The sequence below is a fragment of the Cuculus canorus genome, chromosome 19, assembly GCF_017976375.1.
Source record: "Cuculus canorus isolate bCucCan1 chromosome 19, bCucCan1.pri, whole genome shotgun sequence".
Taxonomy (NCBI): Eukaryota; Metazoa; Chordata; class Aves; order Cuculiformes; family Cuculidae; genus Cuculus; species Cuculus canorus.
This window is the reverse complement of record NC_071419.1, coordinates 11,748,646-11,763,415: the sequence shown is the minus strand read 5'-3', so window position 1 is coordinate 11,763,415 and position 14,770 is coordinate 11,748,646. Positions and strand designations below refer to the sequence as shown.

Below are 14,770 nucleotides of genomic sequence, written 5' to 3'. Positions count from 1 at the left end.
TGCCCAGCTCCCTTCACCAGTGGGTGCCACCTGGGCCAAGCTGGCAAATCCTCCCCTCAATGCACAATGTCACTCGGGGAGGAACGGGGCACCCAGTGGGTATTTAAGAGCCCTTGGTGTGGCTGGGGACCACTTGGCAAGGTGGGCAGGGTACCCCTTGGTGCCCAGCCACGTGTGGTGGGACCAGAGAATGAGCAAGGATGGGACACAAACACTCCAGAGCTGAGAGCCAGGGCAAGAGGAGGAGGTGTCAGTCCAAAGGAAAGCTATCTCCCTGCCTATCTCCCCCCAGCCTGCCCCACGGACTGAGTGAGGCAGGGGTACGGCATCCCTGTCCGCAGCGACGCGCACCCCGAGACACTGGCTCACCATTCGTTCCAATATAATCTTTATTGGGGAGACTAATGGGGGTCAGAACAAGGCCGGGTATAAAACATGATCATCGTCACAACCAGCAGCGGGAGGCATTGGCAGAGCAACACAGAAACGGTATCGGCCCCTGTTCTCCGCTGGCAGCGGGCTGGTACCCGGGGCATCGCCTGCTCCCTTGGGGCGGCCAGGGCTCGGTTCAGCCCCTCTGCCTGGATGGATGCTGTGCATTGGCATTGGCCAGAGCCGGGGCTGCTCTTTCCTCCAGAAGCGCCGGGGTGCAGGGCTGTGCAATCCCTGCTGCCCTGGGACCAGGCACCGCTTGCCCCTGGTGCCGGGGCTGTGCCGGCTCGCGGTGCTCAGCCCCACAGGAGCACCTGCAAATTATGGCTTTTTCTTCAACTTTTTAGGTTTAAATTTTTTTTTGCTTTTTTTTTTGGCAGCAAACTTACCCCTCCAGAGGCCCTGGAGAAAGCAGCACTGTGCACAGGGGGCTGCCGCCCTGCCAGCCCCTCCACACAAGGGTCAGAGCAGAGGTGCCGCTCCAGGGGAGGGACCAGACCTCTGCCCCACCTGCCCAGCCAAATCCCCTGGCAGGAGCCAGCAATCTGGGGTACCTCGAGCCATTCCAGGGGGCATCGGTGCAGGGCCCTGACAGGAGCGGCAGAGAACGGGCACAGCTCAATGCCTTTGTGAACGCGTCGTGGCCTGGGCCGGGGGACAGATGGGGGGAAAAAAAAGAAGAATCCTCCAAAACGAGGATAAAGTGGAGCTTTCCTCAAGGGCCTGCGGAGGAAATGGGCCGCGTGTCTGCTCGCAACCGAGGGGCCGGTGTGGCGGCTTGGCGTGGCTACAACGACTCGGGTGCACGGCGGCTTGGCCGCTGAGATGAAAGCTTTGGCAAATAACTTACAGAGAAGGAGGGGGGAGGGAGGGGCAGCCGTGGATCTGTCCTCGCCTTCTGTGCCGAGTGGGTGACCCGGTGCGGTGCTGGGTGGGTGACCCAGCGCAGCACCAGGCAACTCCACAGCTCCTTGTGCCACCACCGCCGGCTGCAGGGTGATGGGGAGGGTGCTGCTCCAGTGAGGACCCAGTGTCTGCTCTTGGGAGGTGCAAGGAGAGAGGAGGGAGAAGGTGCCTGGGAAGGAGCACGGCAGGATGCTCAATGCACAGCGAGGGCACCCGCCACAGGACTGGGAGGAGCTGGAGCCCCTGACTGCTCTGGTGGACATGCTTCCCATCTCAGCGTCCCTCTCCCTGCGCACCACCGGGGTGCAGGGGGCTGCTGCCAGGTCCCAGCGTCCCCATTGCCCCCCTTCAGCACTGGTGAGGACGCTGGCCCCACATCCTTGACTGCAGCAAAGGATCGGAGCATCCTTAGGCTGTGCCACCGGTGAAGAAGGGACCAGAGACCGGCACTGCACCATCCTCTCCTGCCCGCTGGCTGCTGGGAGGAGCGGGCAGGGGCGCGGGGCTCACATGATGGTGCAGGAAGACAGCGGGTTTCGGATGTGGCAGGTACAGGCAGCCCCGCAGTACTGGCGAAAGGTCTGGTAGCAGCTGCGGTCGGTGTCGCTGCTCCACTGGACGGGGTTGGCGGCCAGGGCTTCGGCCGGCAGTCTGTTGAGGATACTGGTGTTGACAGCCAGCGCCGCCAGCCCGTAGTCGGTGAAGAGGACGGTCTCCCGCTTGCAGGTGGGGCAGGAGATGAATTTGTACTTGGGGCAGGACTCGTAGAGGATCTGCAGGCACTCCTCGCACACCGAGTGCAGGCAGGAGAGGATGCGGGGCCGCTTGTTGGTGAAGTTGTACATGTGGCCGCAGGTGGGGCACTCGAGGGGCTCGCAGGGCGTCGAGGGGTGCAGCACGTACTGGTTGACGATCACCTCGTCCGACGGCGGCTGTCGGTGGTAGCAGACCTCCGAGCTGCCCTTCCGCTGGTTCTGGTACGCACGCTCTCGCCGCGGCAGAGGGGGAGTCCGGGGCAGCGGCAGGGGCGCGGGGGTGGCATCTAGGGCAGGGATGTCCCCGCACGCCTGGTTGACGATGATCTCAGACTCGGAGGGCCAGGCTCGTTTGGCCACGAGGGGCGGCTCGCGGCGCGGGGCCGGCGTGTAGCGCTGCTGCGAGGCCTGCAGCTCCGAAAACTTCTCCGGGTGGATGATTTTCATTGCCTCCATTTTAATGATGACCTGTTGCCCTTTCAGACACGACATGAGTATCGTTTTCACATTACTGTCCACTGCTCTGGGGTCTCTGAGGGACGCCTGCATGAGGCTAAAACATGCCGGCAGCCTGCTGAGCTTTCAATCTTGGTCTGGCAGAGCAGGAGCACAGGGAGCAGCCGCTGGCACGGGAGAGCATCCTGGGGAGACGGGGCAGCGCCAGCGGGCCCCGCGCCCCTCTTCTCTGCCAGCCCCGAGGGTGCTGGGCGCGAGGCCGGGGCAGGCAGAGCTCAGAGCGGCATCCTGCCTTCCTCGGAGGATGCTCTTGGGCAGGCGATCAAAGCATCAGCTTCCCGCAGCGCCTTGCAGGGGATGTTAACGTGACATTGGCCGTCACTCCGCAGCCCCCCGCTTCACGTCCCACGCCGGATCACCTGCAGCTGGGAATGGTGAACTGGGGATGGCGGTGCTGCCCAGGGCAGGTGAGTCCGGAGGGGTCTCACAGGAATCAGCAGCAGCCCCTGCCTCGCCCCGGCTCCCGCCTCCGCCCAGCCTTTATTCCTGTTTACGCGCCGTGGGATCCTCGTGGCGCTGAAGAATGTGTTTGCAAATTCTTTTGCTCTGACTTCCCGGCTCTCCCACTTGCCGTCAGCAGCAGCTCCCGCGGGGCAGGGGCTCCAGGAGCATCCCGAGCCGGAGGGCAGCTCGCCTTGGCGGGTGCCAGGGCTGCCACGCGCCTTGTCCCCGGCACCTCTGTCCCCAGCTCAGCTTCTTGCTTGCTGGAAATTAAAAGCAAGAGGGGGGTTGGATCCAAAGCTCTTCAGGGATCTGCCAGCTGCCAGCGCTCCCTCGGGACGCGTGCCCGCCTGCATCCCAGCAATTTGGCAACTGAGCCCTGCAGGTCCTGTCCATCCGCTTGCGTGTTCAGGCCGGCGGAAGCAGGAGCAGGCAGGTATTTCCCCTCAAGCATCCCCTCCGCAGCGCTGAGTGTGGGGTCCCGTGTCCCCCTTCTGCTCCAGGGGACGGGAGGGGGAGTCCCCCTGCACCCTATTGGGGTGCAGAGCCCCTCCTGGGGGGGCTCCCCCACCAGCCTGCCTCTGCTCAGGGTTTTCTCTCACGTTTAGCCCCTCCTCTGCTCAGTGGATCTATTTTTACCTCCATCGCCTGCTCCTGATCTGTCCCTGCTATTATCCCTCCCTCTGGCTTCCTCTCTCCTTTCCCAGCTCCCAGCTCCCTGCCCTTGTCCCGGGGCTCCTGGAGAGGACGGGGACGCGTTTAGGGGCAGGAGATGGGGGGCAGGCAACCAGCCGTGGCCATTTTCTCCCTCAGCCCTGGCGACAGCCTGTCGCTCCTCCAAGAAGGGCGAAGGCGCTCTCCTCCATCACGCCGCAAATCCTGTTAGAGGGATGCCAGGCCTGACGGAGGGGGCCTGAGGGGGCCATCTGGTTGCGGCAGCAGCCCTTTAGGGACAGCAAGAGCCTGGGGGGGCTCAGCTCTGGATGCCCGAGAACTGAGGAGGGGGCTGAAACCCAGTGAGGGTGTCCCCAGGGGCCATGCCCTGGTGGCACTGGGGTCCTGCAAGCATCCTGTGATGCTTGCCCTGAGGAGCGAGGCCTCGCATCCTGCATCACAAGCTCTCATCCTGCATCCCTCACCCAACAAGCAGCATATATTCCATATATCCCCCCCCCAAACCCGCAGCAGCCCTGTGCCTGCGGGTCTCGCGCAGACACTCACCCGCAGCGCACCGACGGGCACGGCGATGCGTGCAGCCAGGCAGATGCTCTGCGCGGCTGCTGTGTTTCCACGCTCACGCCGTCACACCCCTTCATACACAACCCTCGCACAACACCCCGCATTCCCATCACCCCGGTCGCTCACAGCCCACCCCAGCACCCCATACTCACAGCATCTGCCCCACCGCGACCCCTATGCGCCCCACGCCGTGCTGGCACACTCGCAGCCTAGATGGGCACAACTGCACACACGCGTGCAAATCTGCACACAGGTGTGCACACACCACATAGACACACATGTGCACACACTTGTAGACACACGTGTGCACACACCTATGTAGACACACATGCACACACCATGTAGACACATGCACACGCCCATGTAGACACATATATGCACACCCATAGAGACACACATATGCACACACACGTAGACACACGTATGCACACACATGTAGACATGCACGCCCATATAGACACATATATGCACACACTATGTAGACACACATATGCACTCCCATATAGACACACATATGCACACACTATGTAGACACACATATGCACTCCCATATAGACGCACATATGCACACCCATGTAGACACACAAGTGCACACCTATGTAGACACATGTGCACACCCGCCCGCCCGCAGGGTGATGCCCCCCCCCCCCCGGGCAGCCCAGCCAAAGGGATGCTCTCCGCCAGTCCTTACCTGCATCACCTTGGGGTCCATCAGAGCGGGGGTCCCAGCGAAGCCCCCAATCTTCCTCCAGAGCGTAGCTCCGCCCGCAGAGGAGCCGCGGGGCCGCGAGCAGCTAAAGGTTATCTGAAAGGCAGAGGGATGCAGGCGCTGCCGGTGCCAAGCGCGGTCCCCGAGGATGCTGCCCGGTCTCCCCGCTGCCCCGTCGCTTCGCACGGCCCCCGCGGCTCCTGCAGCGGCACAAAGGCCGGTCTGGCCGCCCGGGCTGCCGGGGGGACCCTCCCCGGAGGGGAGGCGGCCGGTCCCCCTCCCTCCCCCGGCTCCTCCGGCCGCTCCGCCGGGGCTGATGCAACACTCCGGGCCCGAACGGCGCAGGCTTTGGGGAGGTGTGTGGGGGGGTGGGATGCAGTTTGGGCCCCCCCCCCCCTTCCCGCCGTGTCCGTGCCCCCCTCCGGCAGGTGGGGCTGGGCGGGCGCCGCCTGCGCGCTGCCGCCCCGCTGCCGCCCGGCCCCGCAGTGCAGCCGCAGTGGTGCAGCCGGCTCACATTTCCAGCGCTCAGCAGCGCCGGGGCTCGCAGCCACCGCCGGCACGAACCCCCCACCCGCACCCCCATCCCCCGCCCTGCACGCCCCCAGCCCTGCCCCGCACCCCGCCCCGCACCCCCCATCCCCGCCCCGCAACCCCCGGCACTGCCCCGCAACACCCCCCCCGCACCTCCCTGCATCCCTGCCCTGCATCCCCCATCCCTGCCTTGCATCCCTCGTCCCTACTCCACACACCCCCATCCCAGCCCCGCAACCCCCTATCCCTGCCTCGCAACGCTCCCGCACTCTTATCCCCACCCTGGACGCCCCCAGCCCTGCCCCGCAAGCCCCCTGCACCCCCATCCCCTCCCTGTACCACCCCATCCCTGCCTCACAACACCCCGGACCACTCTATACCTCTCTGCACCCCAGCTCCGCACACCACATCCCAGCCCTGCACCCTTCATCCCCGCCCCGCACCCCTCTATCCCTGCCTCAGCCTCACACCTCCCGTCCCTGCTCCGCATCCCCCGCACCACTCTGCACCTCCTTGTATCCCCACTCCGCACCCCATATCCCTACCCCGCACCCCCCATCCCTGCTTCGCACACCCCATCCCTGCCCCTCACCCCACATCCCAGCCTTGCAACGCCCATCCCTGCCAAGCAACCCCCCTGCAACCTTATCCCCTCCCTGTACCACCCCATCTCTGCCCTGCACCCCACTCTGAACCCCCTACCCCTGCTCCACAACACCCCTGCTCCCCCCATCCCTGCCCTGTACAACCCCATCCCTGCCCTGCACCCCTCCCTGCAACCCCCATCCCCAACCTGCACACCCCTATCCCTGTCCTGCACTCCCCCATGCCCCACTCTGCACCTCCCTGCATCCCCACATCCCAGCCCTGCACCCCACATCCCAGCCCTGCACCCCTCATCCTAGTCCTGCACCCCACATCTCTGCTCTGCACCCCCTATCCTTACGCCATATCCCACTCTGCACCCCCCGCATCCCCACATCCCTGCCCCACACCCCAAACCCCATACCTCCTAAAGCCCCCACACCCCCCACCGCACCCCCCACTGCACTCCCTCATGCATCCCCCCCCAACCCTTTGCACCACCCTGAACCCCCACGCACCCCCATCCTCACAACCCTCTACATCCCTGCCCCGCACCCCCTGCACCTCAGCCCCCCTCCCCACACCTCCAGCACCCCCCAGCACTGCTGCCTCACCCCTCTCACCACCCCACACCCCTGCATCCCCTGCACCCCGGTCTCCCACTATCCCACCTGCTACCCTGCACTCTCCCACACCCCCTGCACCCCCCAATCCTCCCAGCATCACCTCACTCCGCTCCCCCCTTGCACCCTCTCCCACCTCCCTGCACTCTGGCACCCCCTTCCCACAGCCCCTTGCATCCCACACCCCCCCTGCACCATTTGCACCCCCAGCATCCCTATCCTGCACCCCCATTCACCGCCCCACACCCCTTGCACCCTTTGCACTCCTGCCACACACCCCATCCTGCACTCTTCACCCCCATCCTGCACCCATCACTCCTTGCACGCCCCGCGGTCCTTCAACCCCACACCCTCCATCCTGTACCTCTCAACCCCCTGCACCCCTCACTCCTGCACCCCCATACACTGCCCCACACTCCTCGCACCCCCTGCACTCCTGCCACCCTGCACCCCCATCCTGTAGCCCTCACCCCCCCACACCCTCATCCTGCACCCCCATCCACCGCCCCACACTCCTTGCCCCCCTGCACTCCTGTGACGTCCCCATCCTGCACCACTCGCCCCCATCCTGCACCCCTCATCCCCTGCACCCCCATCCTGCAGCCCCATCCACTGCCCCACACTCCTTGCCCCCCTACACTCCTGCGACGTCCCCATCCTGTGCCACTCACTCCCATCCTGCACCCCACACCCCCATCCTGCAACCCTCAGTGCCTGCAACCCATCCTGCACCCCACACCCCCATCCACTGCCCCACACTCCTTGCCCCCTCTACACTCCTCATCCCCATTCTGCACCCCACACCCCCATCCTGCACCCCTCATCCCCTGCACCCCCATCCTGCACCCCCATCCCCTGCCCCACACCCCTTGCCCCCCCTGCATTCCTGCAACCCCCCCATCCTGCACCCCACCCCCTCTCCTGCACCCCTCACCCCTGCACCCCTCACTCCTGCCCTCCCTGCTGCCCTACACCCCCCACCCCCCACCCCCCCCCGCACCCCCAGCCCGGTCCCTGTGGGGGGGTTCACGGGGCCTGGAAATGCCCCCCTGGGGGCTGCTGGGCAGTGGGTGACGCTGCTCGGGGGCAGTGGGTCTGTGGGCAGTGTCGGGGAGCGAGCGGCAGCGGGGCCAGAGAGGGGCCCTGCCAGCAGCCCCCACAGCCTTTGAGGCTGGGGAAAGGCTGTAACATCAGTAGTGTCCCCCACATTTCCCCACTGCTGCATCAGAGCCATGCGCCCCACTGCACTGCAAGGCACTCTGCCCCACTGCCAGGCCTGATCCTGACCCACAGCCACCCCTGAGGGTGGGGTCCCCCCGGGTGGGGTCCCCCCCAGGGAGGTTAAACCAGACTGAGCATCCCAGCTCTGCTGAGCTCTGGGGAGCGGCGCACGGCGTCCTTCTGGTCTCTGAATACGTGGTGGGCTCAGCGGAGCTGGGGGTTGGGGGGGTTCACATTGTTAGTGGGTGCCAGCAGTGCTGTCAGGAGAGCACTGGGGCGTGTGTGCATCACTGTGGTCTTACTGGTTTGATCCCTGAGACATGAGCCCATGGGCTGGGGACATCCCACATTGTTCTCCTAGTCTGTACTTGCCGGCTCCTGCCATGCCCCCGCAGATGTTAGAGCCTGGGCTGTCATGGAATCATAGAATCATAGAATCATAGAATCATAGAATCATAGAATAGTTTGGGTTGGAAGGGACACTAAAGATCATCCAGCTCCATGCTCCACCCCCTTCCACGGGCAGGGACACCTCCCACTGGATCAGGCTGCCCAAGGCCCCATCCAACCTGGCCTTGAACACCTCCAGGGATGGGGCAGCCATAACCTCCCTGGGCAACCTGGGCCAAGGTCTCACCACTCTCATGGTGAAGAAATTCTTCCTAATGTCCAGAAATTCTTCCTAACAACCTGTCCTCTCCCCCCACCATGAGTGCCTCCAGCATGGGGAGTCCATAGGCAGACAAAACGGGATGGGAGCCCTTCATCTCCTGACCCACCCTGAGACCCAGAGCTCACACCAACCCCCCAACTGTGACCCAGGTGAGTGTGCACTCGAATACAGGAACTCCATCCCAGCATCCCACCCTGGCCAGGGCATGGAGTTGGTGGGGGTTCCTTTGGGTGCTGCTGGGGTATCCCTGCTCGTGCAACTCTCAAGATCCACACATTCCTCAGGTGGCCCCAGGATCTGCTTGGGTTTTGATGCCCTCTCCCTGAAGGTTGTCCTGCCCAGACCCCCTCTGACTCCCCACTCTCATGGAACAAAGACAGGGCCACCACTCACACAGAGGTCTGTGTGGTGCTGGAGCCGCTCTGTGACCGCACTGCCACATCGTGCTCATGCCATTGCTGTCCCCTCGCCCCTCCATGAGTGGGATGGAGACAGAAGCTGGAGCTCGTGTGTGTCACTGGACAGCTCTGCATCCCCACTGCCAGGAAAGCTCAGCTCCATCGGGCCGTATGCATCCCAGAGATGACCCAATCATCCACGCTCCAGGCAATGATGATAAAATCCCACCCATATGCTTGGCCTGGAAGAGACAACCAAACCCATCCAGGCTAGAAGGATGCCCTGGTGTCCCAAGGGCTCAGCCACACTCCATCCTTAGGCTGGATGGACCCTGGAGTGTGGCTTCTCTCTGGGGCCATGTGGTTTCACTCACCGACTGCCTCCCTCTGGAAAACTGTGCTCCTCCGTTGACAATTTCAATCTTTGTATTTTTAATCTAGTTTCTCTCATTGGATAAGGGATTTTGTAACGACTTTGCCTCTTGTCCCTCTAAGCGTCATTCTTTGATCTCACCTGCTGAAATACGTGTGAGGCTGCTGCCGCCTGGCACCCTAACAGCACCAAACAGGGATTCCCTTCACCTTTCCCAGCCCCTACTTATCACTTTTTGCTTACTTTCCTGCTAATGCTTCTGGATGCAGATAGCAAGAACCCGAGATATTATGCTTGAACTCACAGGGCAAAGGAAATTGCAGGAAGTGAGTGAGCATGAGACAATTTTCTCTTATTAATTCGTGTGGCATCCCCATGCTGACCCAGCGGCACGATGTTATTACGCTGCTGTCCCTGGAGTTAAGCAACAGCTCTATTTAAAAATAATCATAAATTATATCAGGCACATTTTCTGCTGAATAAGAGCGTGTTTGTGCCAAGATGCTGGGGATCTTCGTGCTGCCCCAATGACTCCTTTGGGCTCTGCTTCCTGTGCTCGGTGGATGTGGCATTGAATCCTCCCCATCCCAGCACAGCAGCACTTCTCAGCCTCTCCTCCATCCACTCAGGTACTTGTGAGGCAGTTTGAAGCCCAAGCCAAAGCCTGGCACCCCTGGCACCTCTTTTTCTCCTGGAGGTTACATTAGGCTTGATAGGGTCCTTGGAGAGAGGCACCACTGGTTTTCTTGTGCAAGGGATGCTTTGGCCCAGTTTTCATCCCAACGCGCGAGTGCTCAATGAGACTTGAAGACCTCTTCCAGGCTTGCTTATGGAGTTGCAGAGTTCTCTCATTTCTCTGCTGAGTTGGTCCAGCAAGATACCTTCTTTCTACACCAAATTGAAAAGAATGCCATTGTTCAAAGCCCACACCCTTCATCCTCACCTGGGCTTGGGTGGCCATGCTCTCCAATGATGTCCCTACAAAATCCAGCCCCCGTGGCTGATTCTAACCCTGTGTTTCAGTTGGCCATACTCTTACTCTGGGGCTTACTTTGTCATATATAGTTACATATAAGTATATTATGACTTATATGGAGATACAATATGCATTATCTTCCATAAAAATGCATCATATTGTGTGTCAACATACACACACATCTCTTCTTCCAGTAAAGAAATGGCAGGAGGACAGGAAATGGTCTCAAGTTGCACCAGGGGAGGCTCAGATTGGATATTAGGAAAAAATTCTTTATGTAAAGAGAGGTGGAGCCCTGGTAGAGGCTGCCCTGGACAGTGGTGGAGTCTCCATCCCTGGAGGCATTCAAAAAGTGTGCGTCCATGGCGCTTTGAGACATGTTTTAGTTGGCGTGGTGGGATTGGGCTGATGGTTGGACTGGATGAGCTTAGAGGTCTTTTCCAACTTTAACATTTCTATGATTCCGTGCTGCACAAGGGATGTTCTCGGCATGTCTCCTGAGCTGTGATGTGACATGGCATGCTTTCCTGGGTTTTACAGCCACCACTGGTCTATTTTACCATTTTCTGAGACCTTTCCAGCAGGCCACGCATGCCTTTGGGCTCTGAGAGAGCTCCTGAGCTCAAGCGTACCTGTCATCCCCCATGTCCTGTGTCAAGCTCTGCTCGGAGAGACATGCAGGAGCAGCTTTGCCAGTGGTTTTTTCTTCATGCCATCCAGACAGAGGAAGGTTTGCTTTGATAATCAAGTGGTGGTTGTTCCTTGGTACCCTGTGTGCAACCACAGCTCCTTTCTACAAATCTCCTTACTATCCTGTGTCACAAAGGGATCATTTCTCAACCTTTGCTCTACAGACGCACTAAGAGTCATAGCACCCCGGCTGTTCTCTGCTGTGGCTCTGCTGAATTGAACAGCGAGGCCAGAAGATAATCTGACCTTCACTCTCTTCCTTGTCATCTGCATCAGCAGCCATCATCAGCTTGGTTGTCCAGCTGCATGCTCAGGATTTTACTGCCCTTCTGGATTTATAACACCTTTGGAGAGGGATTCTCTCTAAGGGGATGGTTTCTTCCTTGCTTGGTGCTGACACTGTGTTATGGCTACACATATGTCCTTGCTTTTCTCTCAATCCAAGAGAGCCAGCAGTTCCCTGAGTTGCCAAACCTTCCTGCCCCACGTCCTGCATCCCATGTACTACGTGCACACCTGGCATGGCTCTTTGCTGTTCATGCTTCTGGCAGCAGCACCTGGGGTGCTTTTGCAGTGACTCACACGGCTTTTATTTACTGCTTGTTGTTCTCGTTACAGAGTTTGTTTGACTGGGTCCCATACATATCAACAGCTCTTTCCAAAATCCAGCCTGTTTTCTTTTCGTGATGATCTTGTTTTGCACTGGTGAATCACTTGTCACAGAGATAATTCACCCACAACAAAAATAAGCTCATCTTCAGTTTTCCAGAAAGCAGCTTTATCAGCAGGTCTGTAGTGGGCCAGGCTCTGCGGCACTGAAGGGACAACCCAGCACAGTGTGGCCGGGAGACGTGTGGGTACGATACCCATGCTCCACATTAAGTCTTTTCATCCTCCATGGTCCGTTGTGCCATGCTCCATCGAGACTGTCTCTTCTTCCCAGTACAGAGCACCACGAGAAGGGACTCCAAGTGCCACAATCACCACCCTCCCAGGCTGAGTTCCTTCATGTCTGGCTGAGGCATCATCAGCCCCGTGATGGCTTGGCACAGACACCGATAAAACACGGAGACATGCAGGGACCTTGTTCAGAAAAGGAGAGCAGGGCAAGTCTCACACAGCTCATCTGCCACATGGCTCCACCAAAGCTGTCTCAGGAGCTGTCTGCAGCTGATGTGTGTCTTGCCAGGATGTGCCAGCTTGCCAAACATCCCTTTGAAGAAGGGATGCTATTTAAAAATCTGCCAGGAAACCAGCAGAATCGCTTGTTTCCAGCTGGTCGCTTAAGGATGCCACCAGCTGCTGCAGAGCTGGTTGCTTTGGTTGCTGTCTGAAGAAGCAGAAGCGTGTGGGTTGGTGGTGGTGGTCAGGATCCAACCACTGATGCCATTGCAGTGTAGTCCAAATGCATGGAGGAGGGGGGGTGGATGTGGTCATTTCTAGGTTTACAGCCCTTTATAGTGACTCCACCACAAGAAAAATAGTGCTCAGATCATCCACAAAATGCTCTGAAGCCTGTGACTCTTCCACGTACTACCAAACACCAACCTTGAGATTATGGGAATTATAAGCTCCACAATACAACAGATACACGCATGGTAGTCTGACCACCTTGAAGGTTATGGATGTTCCTAAAGCCCCAACAGATCCCAAAGGATATAATCAGCAATGAGCCAGCAATGTGCGCTCACAGCTCAGAAGACCAACCGTGTCCTGGGCTGCATCCACAGCAGCGTGGCCAGCAGGGCGAGGGAGGGGATTCTGCCCCTCTATTCCCCTCTTGTGAGACCTCATCTGAAGTATTGTGTTTAGTTCTGGAATTCTTAACATAAGAAGGGTATGGAGCTGTTAGAAGGGGTCCAGGGGAGGCTACAAAGATAATCCGAGGGCTGGAGCACCTCCCATACGAGGACAGGCTGAGAGAGTGGGGCTTGTTCAGCCTGGAGAAGAGAAGGCTCTGAGGAGACCTTATAGTGACCTTCCAGTACCTGAAAGGGCTACAAGAAAGCTGGGGGGTGAGGGCTGTTTACAGAGGCTTGTGGTGACAGGACAAGGGGGAACGGGTATAAACTGGAACGAGGCAGATTTAAACTAGACATAAGGAAAAATTTCTCCACCATGAGAGTGGTGAGACACTGGCACAGGTTGCCCAGGGAAGTGGTGGCTGCCCCATCCCTGGAGGTGTTCAGGCCAGGTTGGATGGGCGTTGGTCTCACAGCCTGCTCCAGTGGGAGGTGTCCCTGCCCATAGCAGGGGAGACTGGAACTAGATGATCTTTAAGGTCCCTTCCAACCCAAAATATTCTACGATTCTATGATTCAATGATTATTTTTGCTTTACATTTGGTTTAGTGATTAATAGTGTGGCCACCTCTGGGAGCCCTTGGTGTGAAGTGGGTGCCCACCTCGCTGGTGCTGCACTGATGGCAGGAGGGGAGGGAAGAGGAGGAGGAGATGCACTTGGGCTGGGAGGAGATCAAGGCAGCAGGGCCAGAGGGATCATCTCCTCTCTCTTCAGATGCAATGACCTTCATTCCCCTCCCCACCAGCTCCTTGCCTGCAGACTTGGGGTAGCTCAGCTGCCAGAAGACTCATAGAAAATTTATTGCTCTCCACATTTATTTCATGGGAGGAGGGAGAGAAGATCAATAGCCACAAGCCAGGATGTAGGAACTTCCAACTGTATTTCCCTATAAATAGTACAGAGGAGCTTTCTCACTTTGAAGGTCAAACAGTGGATCAGGGCACAGAGAGGAGGTGGGATCTCAAGCCTCAGTGATGTTCAAAGCTGCCCTGCATGAGGTCCAGAGCTGGCCATGCTTTGAGCAGAGGGTTGGACTCTGCCATGGGAGTGGGACCAGCTTCAGTCCCCATAGGGCAATTGGGTCCCTCAATCCCATCAGAGCCCCCTTCTTCATCTGGGGCTGCATCCCTCCCAGCCCCGTGTATGCACAGTCCCACAGACTTGCAGGGCAAGAAGGATTTCATGTCTTGCTGTCGACCCCACAGCACCACAGCCACACCAGAAACTCCCTCCTGGTCCTGCAGAGCTATCAGGGGCTGACAGGGAGGTCTGGAGCTCCCTGGGGACTGCTGGCCTGGGCAGGGGGAGAAAACAAAGACCTAGAGCCGCATTTCAGAGGTGAGAGGGTGCAAGGAAGACATGTGTCCTTTAGAAAAACACCTTGTGCTCAAGCAAAACAGGGCAGGGATGGCTCAGAAATAGAAATGGCAGCTCTGCAGAAAACTTCCTCCTTCCCATCTAGCTCAGCTGATGCTGAGTTTAACAGAGCCCGAGGGATTTGAGGCTCAGCAGAAACCAGAGCATGTACCAGAGCTGGGATACGACTGCTCTTCCCAGCCCTCTGTCACCAGGTTGGGCGGGTGCAGGGCTGGTGGAGCAGCTCTGGTGCTGGCGATGCTGGGGCTGAGGCAGACGCCTTGTAATTGTGGTGACACTTAGCATTTGCTTTGCTGGCTCCCTGGGAGAACACAGCACTGCCTGCACTTGTAACCTGACAGCGCTGCTCGCCTGGATGCAGCAGCAAGACACAAACTGGGTCAGGGAGAAGGAGAGAGCATAGCGCCTGCGTTCGCCTTCGAGATGTCCATCGGCAAGGTGCTCCTGGCATGAGGTGCCCAAGCTCCTGCTCAACCCTCCTCAGGGCTTTAGGACCTAGGGTACAGCTTCAAAGAGCAGCCC

At 59.3% G+C, this 14,770-nt stretch overlaps 1 protein-coding gene across 1 annotated transcript; it reads right to left on the bottom strand.

The window, feature by feature from the left end:
* Positions 1 to 380: 380 nt before the first annotated feature.
* On the bottom strand, positions 381 to 5,499 carry RNF208 (ring finger protein 208). The gene is made up of 2 exons (XM_054084561.1): positions 4,981 to 5,499; positions 381 to 3,313 (listed from the first exon to the last, which is right to left on the bottom strand). Exon 2 carries the CDS (start codon positions 2,640 to 2,642, stop codon positions 1,845 to 1,847), a length of 798 nt encoding a protein of 265 aa, XP_053940536.1. The 5' UTR covers positions 2,643 to 3,313; positions 4,981 to 5,499; the 3' UTR covers positions 381 to 1,844.
* Positions 5,500 to 14,770: the final 9,271 nt, after the last annotated feature.

Excerpts from the sequence above, each read along its gene's own strand:
- RNF208 (XM_054084561.1), bottom strand. The coding sequence starts at position 2,642 with ATGCAGGCGTCCCTCAGAGACCCCAGAGCAGTGGACAGTAATGTGAAA.